The sequence below is a fragment of the Echeneis naucrates genome, chromosome 22, assembly GCF_900963305.1.
Source record: "Echeneis naucrates chromosome 22, fEcheNa1.1, whole genome shotgun sequence".
Taxonomy (NCBI): Eukaryota; Metazoa; Chordata; class Actinopteri; order Carangiformes; family Echeneidae; genus Echeneis; species Echeneis naucrates.
In genome coordinates this window covers 6,707,400-6,725,173 of record NC_042532.1, presented here as the reverse complement: position 1 = coordinate 6,725,173, position 17,774 = coordinate 6,707,400, and the positions used below count along the sequence as shown (strand labels likewise).

General features: G+C 39.8%; 1 protein-coding gene across 1 annotated transcript in view; it reads right to left on the bottom strand.

The window, feature by feature from the left end:
- sntg2 (syntrophin, gamma 2) overlaps positions 1-17,774 on the bottom strand; it is a 71,469-nt gene that overhangs the window by 41,567 nt on the left and 12,128 nt on the right. Inside the window, exons 2-7 of the mRNA XM_029493885.1 lie at positions 5,858-5,995; positions 5,686-5,742; positions 5,458-5,515; positions 3,531-3,574; positions 1,650-1,691; positions 490-577 (exon numbers count right to left, since the gene is read on the bottom strand). Of these exons, the coding sequence (XP_029349745.1) occupies positions 490-577; positions 1,650-1,691; positions 3,531-3,574; positions 5,458-5,515; positions 5,686-5,742; positions 5,858-5,995 (427 nt within the window). The remainder of the gene's footprint in view (positions 1-489; positions 578-1,649; positions 1,692-3,530; positions 3,575-5,457; positions 5,516-5,685; positions 5,743-5,857; positions 5,996-17,774) is intronic.

Below are 17,774 nucleotides of genomic sequence, written 5' to 3'. Positions count from 1 at the left end.
ACATATTTAGATGTTAAGGGTTTACTTGCTCTTTTTGTCCTTACCATTTAAGTCCCATGAACTTTAAACTAGTAAAATTGACACACTTTCCAAAGATTCAGAAGTGCCTCAGTTTCTACCACCTCCCTCCCCAGCAGACCTCATTTCTCACCTCTTATCGGCTCCACTTGAATGATTTTAGTGTCACTGTTTTCATCTTTTCAAGCTCCTGATGGTAAGTGCAGGAGCAGACAGCAGCAGCTCAGGGTGTTGCTGCCATTACTGCCCAGGCCACTGAGCATGACATTTTTTAAACTTTGAAATAAATTCTCATCTATTGAACAGCTTTAAAGCATTGAATAAAATAAAAAAAAAAAAAACGTCTCCTGGAAATACTTTTCTATTTATATGGTTTTCAAAGTAGATTTTGCTGAAAAAAAAAAGAAAAAAAGCTCAATGAAATGAAGTTTATTGTGCATGTACACGCTATCAAAATGACTTGACACTTACCTAGAGGCAGTTTTAGAAATGATGGAACTTCTCGCAGGTAGCGAACAGTGATCGTGACCTCATCTCCTGCGGTGCGCAAGAGGTGGACCTGTCGTGAGCCAGAGAGGGAGATAAAGAGAGAGAGACTGTGATAGAGATTAATAGCCGGAATGAGGGATAGATTGTGAGTAATGCCATGAGATAACATGCAATCTCACAAAAATGAAGCAAGCCGCGTTCCTGTCTCAGCATGGAGCAAATAAAATGTAACAGGACGGGAGTGAACAATATGCAATCATGCAAGTTAAAGCATGACCGAAGTGCCATCACTTAAATCATCAAAGGTGGAACTTGAAGGTCTACATCTCCCTCTTCTGACAGACGGCAGCAAAGTGACGGCTGAGAAGGTAAAGTAATCACACTTTAATTATCTCGTGTCTAAATTATACAAAATATGTGCCAAAGCTGTTGAGCCAGTGATTCAAAAGAGGCATTTAAGTTAGGTTTGGAGGGGGGGGGGGGGGGGGGGGAGAAGAAGAAGAAAAAGAAATATCTAATTGTTCTCCTGAGAGATAGAGAAAAAACAAACAAGGGAATGTGCCGCTTGTATGTAACATCTAACGTGTGGCATGCAAGCTTAAATGCACATCTGCTATCAAGTTCCCTGCCGACCTCTCCAGCAATGATTGTCAGCCCTCGTTACTGCAGCCCGACTATGTGTTGGTGCAGAGAGTGTAAAAGCCACGAGCCCTACGTTTGCTTCTTAAGAGAAAGTCCTCATTATGTGTTTTGAAGCTCTGCAGGTGAATCTAGTGAACAGCTTTTTAGGGGGAAGAGAAGATGACTGACATAGGGTGTGTGTGTGAGTGAGAGAGAAAGGGAAATATTTAACAAAGTGAGAATCTCAGTTGGAGCGATAAACTGAGCATGTGTAAAAAGGCTGCCAAATATTACCACCCTGTATTCCTGTGCAGCCTTTGATATGGATCTGCTTTTCAATCTTTTCAATCTGTCACAGTGTAAACCAAAAGAAAAACAGCTTCGTCCCAAGATGACAACACAGATTGTTGAGGCACACCTCCGTGTCGATAACCACCGGGATTAGTTTTTTAAAACCTGGCAGACGGCTGGGACAGCAAAGGATGGACAATGGTATGAGCTTTCATTGAAATTATACTCACAACTTCCTCATGAGTGCAGTGCTCTACGTTAATGCCGTTGACCTATTGAAACCAGCACAGGGTGAAAAAGCAAATAAGTAAACATATAATGGAGAAGGTGCGGAATTTAGCAACTTTGTGGTCATTTACCACATGGCCAGGGCCAGAGGCTCGGCCATGGGTGGCATGGGTTGTGATTGACACCTTTGTTGTACCCTTCATGAGTAAGAAGGTGGAAATTAGCTTGTTAGTATGATGGATGGATTATTGATCAGGACTACCAGGTACAACACCTGAGCCCTTAGCATGAACCTGACTCCGGCTTTCCATCAATCTGATAAAACCATCAATAGAAACAAATGACCATGAAAACACACACAAAAACGAAAGAATCCCACACAGAAACACAATAATGACATTAATAATCACAATGCTCCCAATGGGAATCAGAAATATTTTTATGGCCAGGTATGTGTAAACATACTAGGAATTTGACTCCGATGTTTCAATTTTGGACACGTTAAGGGATTGGAAATATTTTTTGTGAAGTATTGTACAGTAGTGCAGCAATGTGCAAACGTGCATGAGGTTGTCAGGTGGCTTATGGGGAGATCTGTGAGACAGCCTGGTGGAAGAAACAGTTTTTAAGGCTGGTGGCTTTGGTGAACAGAGCTCTGTAGCGCCTACCAGAGGAACGCAGTGTGAACAGTTTGTGTCCGGGGAGTGAGCGGTCTGCGGTCTGAGTGAACCACAATGAGCCACAAATTGATGACGAAGAGACACATAAAAAAATAAAAAACAAAACAAAACAAACAAAAAAAAAAAAAACACACGCACACACACAGAGAGGCAAAATAACTAGAGACAGAAAATTGAAAGCCAAAATGAGACACACAAAAACCATAAAGAAATACCATATTAAACCTGAAATTACATTGTTGAAAAGTTATAACAAATAGACCAAAAACATTACACAAATAGATGGCAAATTGGCCAAAAAACAACCAACGACAATGCAAACAATGCTTGCAGTCTGATCTTATGGCGGAGCAGTGAGGGCTGGTCAGCCATCTCAGAGTTCACACAGACATATCACATCAGTAGTAAACTTGGTATAGGCCGATTACACTGCATAAAGTGCAACTACTAATAATGTTGAAAAAGCTATTGCAGATATTAACATCTTTTCTATGCATTATACAAATGGGTAAACATTTCAAAACTTAATTAAAAGAAAGCTGTGAACTTGCCTGTATTATTGCCTCTAACATCCGCTGTATATAAATAAATATGAAGATGCAATATTCCGCTGTCTGATAATTCAAATAAGTCATTTTGCAAATAAACACTGTATGAAATAGCTGTGATCCAAAGGTGTAAGCAATCGCAAATCAAATCATCATATCATTTATAATAACTTTCAATATGAATCTTAATACTGTTTGGCTGCCCGTTGAATCTATTTGATATTCTAGATAAACAGCATATCCAATAAACCTGGCATACAGAGTCAAATTAACTTTTTAAAAGATTAAATGAAATCTCATCAGTAAATACGAGAAACTTTTCGGTTTGGATGATAATTAACAAAATATATAATTTATTGATGGTCATGAGATTAATATAGCATGAGCTCTGACAGTAAAATGTTTATTGAGTTGAATTGAAACTGGATGCCATGTTTCAGTAAGAGTATACGAGTTATCTTTTCAAAGAGCAGAGATATTTAATAACTCATTTGAATTAAATCATGCAGTTAAAGAAAAAGAAAATCTATTCCTACTCCCTCAATGAAATTATCTTCTGTTAAAATAAAAGAGGGTTGAAATTGCAAGTTGCCAGCCTTTGGCTGGGACCAAACTTGACCTCTGAGCAAAATAAGTCACGAACTGATGTACCAACCTGCAGCACAGCATCCCCAACGAAGAGCTTCCCCGACTGATCAGCTGCAAGTGTCAAGTGTCAAGTGTCAGAGGTTAATGAAAACATTAGAAAATAATTGCTCATTTCATAGATGGTAATGCGGTGGAAATAGCAATCAATGTCTCTGTCTAACTAATCTCAAGCAATATCCTACAGCTCAGAGAAAGAACACAGGAAAGCATGAAATTTGAAACTAATCGGGATATAAACTCATTCGCCGCAGCACGGGAGGAAACAATGAAAGCTATGTTGTGAAAAGATTTGTAAAGCACTCAGAAACGGGCTCTTGACGTCCTCGGGGATGTGAAGACATGATTCACTCATATCCAAAGTGGCATTTAGAGGGATGTGAGCAAAAAGACAAATCACAGGGAAATGATTCATACGATGCTTTGATATGCACCCCAGCAGGAAGCTGAGAGGTCATGGGGTCTTCCAATTTAACTGACAAAAACGATAAAAGTGTTTTTTTCATTCATCTAGCAAACACCGTGGCAGCATTTACTCTTCCACACTGGCTAGTTTTTAGCCTTCGTACTGTTTCTCTCTGCACTGTCATTTTTAGGAAGGCCTGGGCATGGAGAATAACTGCCCCAGTGGAGACAATATACAAAATGAATAATAAATGGCAAAACGTGTAGCTTTTATTTCCTGCTTTCCTTCGAACGATCTCATTATACATCACGCAGCTAAAATGAGTTTGTGTGTGGGGGGTGGGGTGTTTCTCCCTGTAGTTGTCAATGGGGAGTAAAACCTCTATGATACAGTTTTACAAAGACTTTCAAAATTTTGCCAAATACACAGTCACTCATATTCATGAGTCCAGAGTTCATGTCATCACAGTGAGGTTGTCACATCGTACGCCTGAGTTCACTGGCTGCATCTGGAAATCTGAGTGACTGAAATAACCTGATTGCAAATGGAAGTCGGTAAGCCTCTATTACTTCACCGGCCTTAAAAATCCAAAAGTCATGAACGTAAAGGGTTTTACTTGTTGATTTTCTGTCTTTTGCTCTCATTACACTTTCACTGGAGTGCTTTTGAAATAAATGTTCTCACCCAAAAGACTTCACTGAGATTTAATACATTTAAAAGGCATAAACATGAAACATAAACATTTGAAAGCAAATCAACCAAACTAAACACCACGACAGGTGTGTAACCCTGTGTGTTAATATGAGAAGGGCCAGCTGAGTCCTTTAAAAGGACGTTTCTTTTAAATGAATACTTTCACACTATACACAGAAAGCTTTGTTATCAGTTTTTGTCTGTGATGTTGAATTTGATATCGGGAGTTGTGGATGGATTTTCAATTATATACTGCTTCTGATAACCAAAGCTCTGTTGTGACATCCCAAATACAATGCGCCGCATCCTCGTTTCCAAGTAGCACAAACTGGAGTTTACAAACCGTTCATTGAGTGATTTTCATGTGCTGATTTAAGAAATAAGTTCAAACTGTATATATAAATCCAAGTTTGAGGTGTATTCTTGTACAACTGAAAGACGTAAGGTGAATATATCCCTGGGTTTGTCTTGATGCTAATCTAGGCTAAACAAATCCTGACTCAAGATACATACCACCGATATGTGGCTTCACTATTCACTGGACATAAAGCAAATATTTCCCAAAACGCTGACAGATGCCTCTGCTTCCACCATTAATGACCCGTTTCTTATGACAATTTGCACTTTGATTACAACCTAAACTCTTACTTATGTCTGCCAGATATATGAAAATCAATGATGCCCTCAAAATGCTCAGCATTTCATTGCAGTTAAATGTCACCGGTGAGATCTCTCTCTAATTTCTTTAACATTTCTATGATCAATGTGACATTTAACACTGCACTGAGCACCCACTCCAAAGGCCACATTACATTAGTGAGATAAAATACTTTCTTACCTACTTGATCTTTGAAAATCTTTGAAATAACCACAGGCACGTTGTGCTCAGCACCTCCCTAAAAAAAAAAAAAAAAAAGCAGGAGTGAAAGATGAGATTGAAGGTTATTGAGTTTCAATTGTCAAATTTCCTGCCAAAACTGCCTCCTCAGAAAAACAGCCGTCTCTCTAACCCAAAACCTTTTCATTTTTGCTTTAGTCTTTCCATAATCAAAACTTATCTTCTTACTTTGATGCTTAAGCCGAGTCCGCCAGTCGCTTGTCTCCGCAGTACAACAGTTCTGTGCTTTAGAAAGTGGGAGTTTCTTATTGGCAAAAGGATATTTTGAACATTGAAACGGTATTCAGCAGTTATGCAGCATGAATTACAATGCAGGCCTCGAGCCCTCGGGCGCACTTACATTTACTTGGGATTCACTTCCACTTGTGCAAACGACATCCAGCTTCTGTATGGTTAATACCTCTTTGGTCAATTTCAGGCAGACATCATAGGTATTGTTGGTCTCCTCATTGTACAGCAAAGCAATTCCAGATTTTGTCTGTTGGAATTGAGAAGAGCGTTGACATTTCGCCAAGCAGAGCAATTATGTACACAATGAACATTTTAATCCTCTTTCCTCAATGTGTCATTTGTGCACCCCATTCTGCTCGTCTAGTTTTGGGTTAATTGGTTTTCCTTGACATTGTAAAAGATTGAACTTTTGTGTTGGGGAAGGAAAAAAAAAAAAGAAGAAGAATAGCAAACTTTGCATTTCTTTACCTTGGAAAAGAAAAATGTTCAGACGGTCGTTAGGCAATTCAACTTCCAGGACAGAAATGATGACAATAGCCCACTCAGATAAAAAAAATATAATATATAATAACAATAATAATTGCAAAAAAAATATCACATTATGACTTCATCTGCATGTGAAGACTTCACAATTACCAGTAAACATAATGCTTTGTAGCTCAATCATATCATCCACTTCAATCCATTTGCCCTGATCTTTCACTGCTCAGTACTATCTGCTGGTACCAGATGAAAAACGGCCAAACTCTTGAGCTGCTCTAATGAATTAGAAACAGGCTGAACTTTTTTTGTGAGGAGATTAAGTGAATGACTGCCAGATACAGTTTTACAATGCTGTGAGTCATATTTCAGATAGCACAGCTCAGTGGTCCCCAACCTGACATCCCCCACACGCCTTTCAAATGAGCTTAAGTGCCCCTTTATCCCAAAGCTGTTCTTTGGAATCCAAATTTAAAAAAAAAAAAAAAAAAAAAAAAGAGTTGTTGAATATATTTTTAAAATCTTTAGACACATACAAAGACGCTGCAACAGTCGATATTTGGGCCTTGTTTCTTCTGTGATTACAGTATTGCCACTCACTGAAGTCACATTTCAATCTCAGCATTCGATCATCCTCACTTCTAGTGCATCTTCTTCCCCTCATTACCGAAAACAAGTCCTGTGGCAGGTTACTGGTTATTATGGCATTTTGGGAAATTGTGTGCTCATTTATCTTAATTGTAAATCTACGCATAAAGCCCCAAAGTAAGACGGTGTGCTCAGAAAACCTCACCTTGTTTGCATGTTAATCTTAGCATTTAGCCATCAATGTTGGGGCTGGGAGGCCCTGGATGATTTATGAATCATGATCTCCGTGTTGTTCAGCAAACCTGCCTTGGGTCTATTCATTAATCTTCCCGATCACGCATTTAAGTCTTTCAAAATAATATGACAACGTTGATGGGAAAATAAAAAAATACATTTTGAGGAGCACAAGAGAGAAAATTAGAAAGAAAGGATGCCAGTTTCAGAGCTGCGGGCGTCCAGTGGTGCGGGCTAAGAATATTTTTCCAAAACAAAAAAGGGAGGAGGCAACGGGGCAAAAATCAAGGCAAAGAAAGGTGGAGCAAGAGTCACTGTTGATTAAGAAGAAGATGCATCCAGATGTCAGGGTGTCAACCGACTCACCAAGATTGGGCTGATGAAGACGACGTCTCTTTAACTAGGTTGTCTAGCTCAGTGGTCACCAAACTGTTTTGTCACAAGACACAGCATTGTTGCGATAATTGTGTGACAGCACAACACAACAACGTTTGCATTCACTGTGATATGTGGGACATTGGCTCAGCACAGAAAGAAAGGGAGATTATCTTCCTTCCTAGAGATACACGGTTCAGAGAATATGACAATTGAGTTCTGGCACCTGGGTTTAGGATTCAAAAACAATTCTCAGTTTAGAAATGATGGTAGCTAATCAGTTAAGTTGCATCTCTCTCTTTTTTTTTTTTTTTTTTTTTAATCTTTTCTTTAATTAGGGAAAAATCTCACTGAGATTAAAAATATCTGTCACGAGAGTATCCTGCCAAGACAGGCAGCGGCACAGACAGGCAATAAGCAGGCACGCAAACAAACATAAGGTGCACAAATACATTAAAATAGCAACCAAACAGCACTGTTTCTTTGAATAAATTGAGGGTTATGATACCGCTGTAATCTCATTTGATGTTGAGCGGATGAAGCCGCATTAGAAACGCCCATCCAGTAGTTCTAGAGCTGCCACAGGACAGACTGATCTAACAGGCTGACTGCCATGTTTCCGTGTAAATGCATCGCACATAAGGAATCGTCAGAAGTGAAGGAGGTTTTCCGTCTCTATCTTTACTAATAAATTATTTAATCTTCTATGTAGCTCAGAGGCTACAGTACTAGCAGCTACAGGCTTCTTTGAAAAGATGGCAGAGATTTTAGAGAATAATTTAGAGGCAAACAACTAATTTCTGCATAAAGATACACTGTAGTCACGTCCAACTAAGCCACACTCCCTGTGGGCGCATTGAACCGTTGGCTCAGCCACTCACTTTAACGCACTATAGTAAGCAGTGTTCAGGTCAAAGACACCTTACAGGATGTCTTCTGCTGAAGTATTCATGTTCTGTCTAATGAGAACTCTGCCAAGGAAAGAGCTGCATTCATAAAGTTTTTGTCAGCTCTGCCAGTATAATTTTAGTAACCACAGCGCCAATAAATAAAGAGATAAGTCCAAAGCTGCGGAGTGCAGAACATTTAAGGTGGACTTATTTATTTTATTTTTATTTTTTTTAAGATTTATATGGGGGGAAAAAAATAAAAAATCTATATATACAGCTTCAGCATCATCATTGCAACTGTGACCCATTCGTTCTTTGTTTTTAAATCTGCCGAAACGTGCTTCGGTGGCAAACACTGCCATTAGTAAAACAAGCGAGTCGAGCTCATGTCAGGCAAAAATGTCAAAACGCTTATGTGGATACTTTTTTTTTTTTTTTTTTTGATATTTTGCCTGTATAGATTCCAATTTATCACATTAAATTTCACCTCAAGCACCTATTTGAAACTCATCTCACCTCTACAACCAAGACAGAGATTTATTCTACTTGACTTTGAATAATAAGTGCAAATGTTCAACAAAGGTCATTGTGGGAGTGAGGTATACTGCTAATCAGTTACTTTAAATACTATGGCTGTTGGTAAAAAGTGAGCTATTATATTACACCTTTCACTTATGCAGCACATTCTACACATTAGTGTGGCATTCACAGACATACATGTGTATTATAGTTATGCCAATGAGTCTGTGATATTTAAAAAGGGTAAAAGGGTAAAGACGAGTGGACAGAAAACGAGAGGCTTTAAAGACAAAGTGATGATTAAATGAGACAAATATCATAACATATGAGAAAATCAGTCAAACAGAAACAGAAAAAAACAGAAAAAAAATTAAAAAATAATAAAGAGCAACCCGGCTGAGTGCTTGCTTTGACCCCTACAGTTGGCAGAGTGACCCTTGCTGGTTTTAATCATAAGGATATGCTTGGAGGAAAAAAAAAAAAAAAAACAACAACTACAGTAACACACTAGGCAGCACATTCAATGAAGCCTGATGCGTCGTCTCAATCTCACTCAATCTTTCAGCCTCATAGCTTCAGTCTGTGTGTTTTTGAACATGACGAAACAAAGCAGTGAGATGCATAATTTCCTCAAGGTTTGCCATGATCCTATTTGTGATGCCTAATACATCACACACACACAATTACCTCTCCCGCCTGACCCTGTCCCCTGTCACATCGGTGTGTGTTTGACGGCGCTCTGTTGAAGTGATGACTTGCGCTGTTTGCACGAGCTCAATCACAATCCAGTCACCAGTGTAAATAGGACTGATGGATGATCTAACGCAAACATATGAAAAAGACACCAGCCCATACTTGATGGAAAAACAATTACTCGTTGAGCTGAAGTGACGTCATTGTGGAAAATGACAGCTAAACAGGAAATGGGTAGATAAAATAACGGGAAGGCTGATGCATCTGGGTCCATACCAACACATTTAATGGCCTCATAAAGAGCATATGTCATAGAATCTGCATGTTTTCAACATAGTCCTACCGGGTTTAACCAAGACGCGAGTTGTTGCAGTTCGCCTCATTTGTCTTGTAGTTCCTGTGTTCACCCCCGCTTTATTTTGATGCTATAGCAGGTTTAACCCACTAGGATTCCCTCTGGGCTTAAGTATTATCAAATGCCTCCCACCACACTGTTGATAAGCAGCGCAGGATGTGGAGCACCTTTCAATTTTAACCCTTTTGTCAGCGCTCAACAACAAGCATTTCCGTGGTGTTTCAGCGCAAGAGAAAACATTTGGAGAAAAGGCAATTAAGGACTTATTGTTACTGATCCGTGGTTTGAATTTCTATTGCTCACTTTTACAAGGAGAAATTATTTTTCATCTGTGGAAGTAGGTAATAAAGGTTATTTCATTATCATAATAATTTTGGCATTCAGGTAAAAGTGGGTGGAGGAAAAAAATATAAATAAATGGCTTCTGCTGTTGTTTTGAAGACAGCATCCAGGCTTCAGGAGATTACCAGAAGACTGATCGCTCAATTACCTAAGAAATGGTCAGAGTGGGTGAAAAAGGTTTCACTTAGTATGTGGGCGAGGCCAAACGAATATCTTTTAAGAGACTTTGGAACGAAGGTCGAGCTCAGTGCGGCCCACAGATGAGGGGTTTCATCTCAAGGCTTTGTGGAAATATATGGCAGCTGCATTCAAGAGACACAAAAACAAGTGTAAGAGTTTGATGACAGCCTATGTGAGTCACTTCACTGCCAGTCCATGGCAAGACAAAAAAAAACTTTGGTCTCATCGACAACAGATCGCGTGTGGCATTCACATATACGTAAACAATCCCACAGCAAGAGGTTTAACATGATTCCTCCGACACGGCTGAGTGCACCACGGATAAAAAGACACCTTTTATTTGGCTACTGACGTTTGAAAGCAATTGCTACAAAGAGAATGAGGAACTAGCTTATTTGTGTGCCTCATCTCAAAGCAAGAACACTTTCAAACTGTACGCAACATCACACAAGCCAACATTCATTTCTTTAGGAAAATCAGCCCTTTTAAACTGCAGACAACTTTTGCTTGGAAATGAGTACATGTCCTGCCACAATGAAAGTCATGACTGGAGTTAGTCGGATCCCCTGCTTTCAGAGCGAAGGCAGCGTGGACATAAAGTAATGGCCAGTAGGATCCAGCGCTAACGTAAGCAAACCCAGCTAAAAGGTTTTTCCATACCAAGGGAAATATACACTTAGCAGCACAAAGTCCTCCATTCATGTCATTCACGGTCGATGTTTTACATTCTGCAACAGATACAAGCCAGAGTGGGGAAACACCTTTTATCCACATTCACAGGCCACATCCCAATTCAGGAAGCACATCTAATGGGAAACAAAGCCTGGGCCAATACGTGAGATCTGACCTGCAGGGGGAATCTGAATCACCTGCTGTGTCTCCACCCCATCACGTTTTTCCAACAAAAACTTGTCAATACTTTCATGCTGTCAATCTTGGGGAGGGTTGCACCACAAAGGACCCTCCTGTTGGAGCCTTTGTTGCCCAAGATACAAGAGCGCCACATTTCTCATCTGCATTTGAAGGAGATTTTAAAATGGGACAGCCTACTCACCACTATGACGCAACGTGCCTTCAAATGAAGCCTCCAAAGTTTTTGAATTGGGACACAGCTACAGGCTATATGGCACATGCTCCATTCAGCATTACAGTAGAGAAGGTGCTAGTCCCTCTCTGAGCAAAGCTGGCTCTCAGTTGTCAATTACCACAACAGCAGGAAGCTTAAAGCGCTACAGTTATATCTTAATGAGGGAAAAAAAAAAAAAATGCACATTGGCTTTGAATCATTCCAGTTTTTATTCACATGAAAAATTATGAATAGGGTTTGCACCAAAAAATAATTGTTGTAATTCTGAATGAAAAGGTCTCTTGGCTCAATGAATACTGGCTGCTCTTTAGCATTCCTTATTTAAAACAATTCATTACCCTATGGATGACTTCACCACGATAGTACGGGTTTTGGGCTGCGACTGTGAATATGGATTAGTTTCATATTTTATATATTCAATTAGTGCTGGGGCCCTGAAGAAAGAAACCCACAGTGTGAAAAAACTGGGAAGTGGGAACTGATGTCCTCAAATAAAGAAGCTGCATTTTTCAGGCCCTGCGCCTCTGCCAGCTTGTTCATGTGTGACTGTGTAGCTATGGTGCCATCTTGAAACCTCATCTCATTTGTATAGAGTGAAAACAATAGAAGGGATAAAAGCAGCCTTGTGGGATGCCTGTACACAAAACAATCTCGTTAGACAACACACAGTAGTCTCACATTCTCTTCGGGCAGTCTGTCAGAAAATCTTTAGTCCAGTGGGAAAAAAACAAAACACCTTCAGCACTTACATCACACAGCTCCAGCAGAAGCACATGTATTTGCAATATACTGATTTAAGATCTTGTGACAGCATATCATATTCATTGTGCTGACTGTGGTCAAAATGTGCCCTCTTTTCCCTTTAGAAGCCAGCTGTGGGGGGCCAATATAGAGCTTAAAATAACCAGCACTGGGCGCAACAATTAAAACATTTATTTCCACACGATTAGAAAGAAATCCAGCTTGGTATTCAGCAAATACTAACTAACTTTTGGTAGAAGGCCAAACTGTGCCAGAGGGCGAACACGTATAGTTTAGCTACCCTAACCCTCTCACACAGGAGATGAGTGCTCAGAGATCACACCGTTAGTCAGACACACGGCAGAAGTTCTCACTTGATATCAGCAGTTCACTTTCGACAACGAGGTGCATCATGAATACCTCGACTTTATGGAATCAGGGTCAGAGTGTCATTAAAATGTCCTTATGGTATGTTTGCGACTTCGGCTGAGAAAAAGTCAACACACCCATCGATAACTGAAATCTGAAAGTGAATTTTCGAGTAATAGCGTTGGTTTACTTGTCCGGTGATGCTGATCTGTACAACTCTACAGTGAAAAAATAGCAAAAAGCTAACGAAGCCTAGCAGTCATTATCACCCCAGGCCAAACTACTATGGTAAAATCTTCCATTTGAGAGCAGGACATGATGTAATTATGGCATCAATCGCATTAGTTAACCTGTCACTCTTCAAGTTCATGCTAAAGGTCAGCGCGTCTCTGAGGAAGGTGCTAAACCGAGATATGTTGGGTGGCCCCTGGGTCAGGGAAGGTTTAAAACAGCTCTTACATAGTAACCTTCGGCTCATTCTGACTCATTCTGACTGCTTTAACCATCAGCGAGAATACATTTAATTGCAGCTATGCCTCTCAAGCATCAGTGCCCTGGTTCCCATTTGACAGGTTACCTACCATGCAGCACAATTATAATTAACAATCCTGATGTTTGCTTGAATAATTCAGAGGTGTCCATCTAATTACAAACTATTCAAAGCTTTCATTTGTTCTGTTTTCCTTTAGTATGATAAGACCAGGACATCTCAGCACGGACTGCTGAATGAGTTAAAGATAAGACAGACCTCACAGCTTACGCTCTGTAGAGGTTTCTGAAATCAGAAAGACAGGGGGAGGTTGAAGATGTGCTTATGTTTTGAGTCTTCTCTTTTCTTTTCTCTTTTTTTTAAATGTATTTTCACGTTTTAAAATTACATTTGAGAGGTGTGGTCACTCATATTTGAAAATAAGGAAATTTAAAAAAAAAATGTGCCAGAGAGGTCAGAAACCCAAGAGGGCTTATCTTATTAATGTTACAGTTTGCATCCCCACTTCAGCAGGGATGGAAGATACTGTCAGTGAAAAGAACAAATAGTAGTAAGTAAAATATACATCATAAATAAAAAGTAAAAGAAATCTAAAACATAAACAAGTATTACAAAAAAAAGGAATGCCTCTGTGTACATGGTTAGCACCCTCACTCTTCGATGAATTGGAGGGCAATTTGACCTGACAGTCGGTGATTAGACAGATTGGTCACACTTGTTTGAGGAGTGCTGATGAACATTTGGCCAGTGGAGATCACATTGGTGCCTAGCTTGATTGAGAGGGGGAGAGTGAGTGTGTGTGCGTGTGTGTGTCCTTTTCGCTGATTTGATGATTTTATTCCCATCTCAGAAAGCCCGGGATAAGTGAAGATAATTGGCTGTGCCCAGAAAGGTCATCACAGAGTGGATCAAAGTACAAAGAAAGTGCGTGTAACAGTAGCGCCACGGATACACACGGAAAGCCATTGAAAGTGCAGCGGACAATGAGGAGGTAAGAGAACTGCAGCAAATGACGAGCGCTTCCCACAGATACACCAGACAACTAACTACACAGGACACCAGTCACTGTGTCCGCATCGTGGGCTCAGATCACTTCATTTGCGATTGCGATTCAGCGAATCCCAGCCTAAGAGGCCAAATAAAAGTAAACCGAGAATCATTATGCCCCCAAAGCAAATGCATTCTGGATTCTCGGACAGTTTCAATAATTTGACTTTTACAACCAACAACAGTGTTATTGGGTAGAAAAAGGCAAGGAAGAGCAAGGAAGCGTTTGAGATGTTCTTGGGGCTGTAATTGATAGCCTGACTGGAATAATAATTAAAGACTGTTGGCTGACAAAATTTCATTTACATGGTGTTTGGCTGACCAGATTTCAAAGGATATGTGAGAGTGTATCTACCAGAGCAAATGGCTGACGCACCAAAATGTACTTTTTTTTTTTTTTGTTATCACAGCAGGAATCAAAAAGAATGTAATCATTTGTAGAAACAGGAGCGCCTTTAAATTGATGGAGGCAGCGGTTGCAAAACATCTCAAGCATCCCATCACCTCACCTGTTTATAGTTGCACCGAGGTATCACAGTTCCAGTGGGGGGGGGGGGGGTTATACTTTCCAGAGTTGAAAGAAATTCCCACTGAAGTGTGAAAAAAAAAAAAAAAATGTTGTATATGCTCAGTGGCTCATGAGGATCAGGATATGTTTTTTTTCCTAGTTTGAAATTGCTTTTAAAAATGATTTTTATAAACTTTTGCAGCGAGTGTCACATTCCAAGTTCAGGGGAAGTGAAGCACTGCAGTTAAGACCACGGCGCTGTGTGAGTGCACAGAGGTTCAGCTCACAGTGCATTTTCCCCCAGGAGCTCAAACTTTTACCACATTACCTACACTACTGGCTGTTTAAAAAGATGTAAAACTGAGGTCCACGGCGTTTTTATCACACCTAAATCCTTTTGAATGTTTATTAAATCCAATATGGATTTTTCCTCTTTCACAGGCAATTAAAGTTATGAATAACTGAAGCCAAAAAAAAAAAAAAAAAAGCTGATTTCTGAGAGCAGATTTTTTTACTTTTTTTTTTTTTTTCTGAGAATGCTGCAGTTCTCTAAACTGGATATGTAATTAATGTTACATCTGCAGCTACAATCTGTTAATTAGAGGAGCGGCACAAAATAGGAAAAGTTGATTGATTGTGTGTCACGTCTAAAATAACAGGTACAGCCTCATTGCTTTGCAAACGATCTCACCAAGCACTCGGTCTCAACACTGGAGAAGAGCTAAGTTCACTATAGTGAATTAAATGAATATTGATAAGTTGTGTTCATGTGTCGATATTTTGCATGGCACTTAAAAGGAAAATTATTCATTTATTTAGTCATCCGCACTCTGTCGGTCTTGTTTAAGTGCTGAAATACAGCTGTTTCCACTCACGGTCGTAATGAAAATGTTGGAGTATTGTAATAAGTGTCTGTCTCCACTTGTCTGTGGGCACGGAGAGAAATGTGCCTGCAAAGAGATTGTTAACCAGACAACAGTAATTAGACTCAGCAACAGCTAAAATGAGGACGTTATTTAAACGACTTCCACTGTTCACCACTGATAGAAAAAGAGGTTGATTTGTTATCACAGCTTAACAAATGACCAGAAAGTGGATCCAAAATGGGATCACTTACAGGAGCTCCCTTTTGTTGAAAGGTTTGTTTTACTGCTCTGGATGTGTTGTTTGTTTGCTTAAAGGTGGCCGGAGACATACAGGTGAGGGGTGCTGACAGGGGCCCGTGGATCATTTCATCCTGGGGTCCTCCAGGTGACTTAATCTGAATCTGGCCACAGTGATAAATATTTTTCACGCTGACATTTTGTCTTGCATATTATTCAAAATCTGTGTGGCATTTCATTAATGTGTTTATTCGAAGGTGGCCATAGGTGGCCGTTGACTTTATTTATGATATGATCGCCACCGCAATTAAAAAAAAAACAAAAAAAAACATGAGTGTGACAGAGGAACCTTTATAAGTCACATAACCATACAAAAGTCCAAGCAGATTGGGAGACGGGTGCTTTGTGCCGGTTTGCAAACTGATCAGAAGAGTGTTGCCTGCAAACGATTGGCAGACATGCTGTTCAAGGACACTGTAAAGATTGCAAGCTTGTGTTTTGTTTACAGCAAGGAACTGATCTAAATTCCCTCAAATGGACTTTACTAAGACACTGCCAAATGGCAAATAGATGTGTTGTCCCAAAAAAAAAGAGATATTTTTGTGCTGCGAGGGAGGTCAGAAATGTCTCACATATGATTTGCTTTAATTCAATTCAGCCTGACCCCAAGCATTAAAGAAACAATGGCCAACTGATTGTACTTACGTTTTGGGTAATAATTCCTTCCATCACATGCGGGCAGAGACAGAATGACAATTTAAGCGAGTTAAGCAATGAAAATAATTATCTTTGGGTTGTGTATTGTTTGCAGTGAGGTACATAGCGGGAAAGTGCCCATATGAATAATGGCAGTGATTACAACTTCATGCAGGAGGTAACAATCACTGGGACAGAGGAAGGCAAACAGGAATATAGCTCACAAAGGTATTTATGTGTCAGGATTCCTGACACATAAATAGTCATGAACAATTTAATTTATGGGTGACATAAATGGAAAAGTGCTTGAATGTATATAGTGGATGACATCAGGAAAAAAAAAAAAAAAAAAAAGTTGTTTAGGATCTGTTCAAAAGCAATCTAATATGTCTTTAGTCAGGAAGGGGAACGCTGGAGAAGTCCAGGCAGGACGGGGTACAGAGATTTGCTAATGTTATTGTCGTAAAGCGACATTTTATAGCCACAATCGTAACAAAGCGTTTTTCTTTTATCGTGGCCAATGAGAGGAGCTTGTTTGCAAAGAGTATGACAACTGTTTTGAATCTGATAATTAAAAAGGACCAAAGCAATTTGGTACATTTGATCACATCGACCAAGGTTTTAAAGAGCACTGGCGAAAAAAATGTTATTGTTTGCTCTGGCGATACAGAAAGAGTGAGGATGTGGTTTATTTCCCATCAGACACAGAGAATTCAGGATGACTGAATTATTGGCGCATAGTACGTTGGCTTATACCGTTCACTAGTAATTTATTGACTTCAGAACACGCCAGGATATAAAAACAGCAAAAACCTATTCATTTCAATGGAATTACTGGAATCACAGGGGGTGAAATGAATCCGATACCTTTGAGGAGACGCACAGCCCGAGCTTTCAGAACAGGAGAGGCTGCCATATTTTATTTACTGTTTCACAATGGACTTTTATCCACCCTGGCTGCTCAAGCGGCTCCACAAAAGATGGTCTGCAGGTTGCATTATAAAAAGGGGAAGGGGTCGATGGTATAGACTGCCCTTTTGGAAATTAAGCTAAGCTAACAAGCTAAAGGTCAGTTACAATGTAGACTCTAATTGACCTTTAGCTTTAGCTCTAACTGTCTGAGCTATTTTTTCCCTATATGAAGCCCAGAGCTACTGCGGCCGACTGGAGCTAAGAGTTAGCACGGCAGCCACGGCCGTTCACCAACCAGCACGCAGTAAGTGGTCGTTCCAAACTCCTGCACCCACTCATTTCACACTGAACGAGTGAATGGTGTGACTGCAACTTTAGTCTGATTGGTCTGATTAGTGCTGTGCAATATGGACAAAA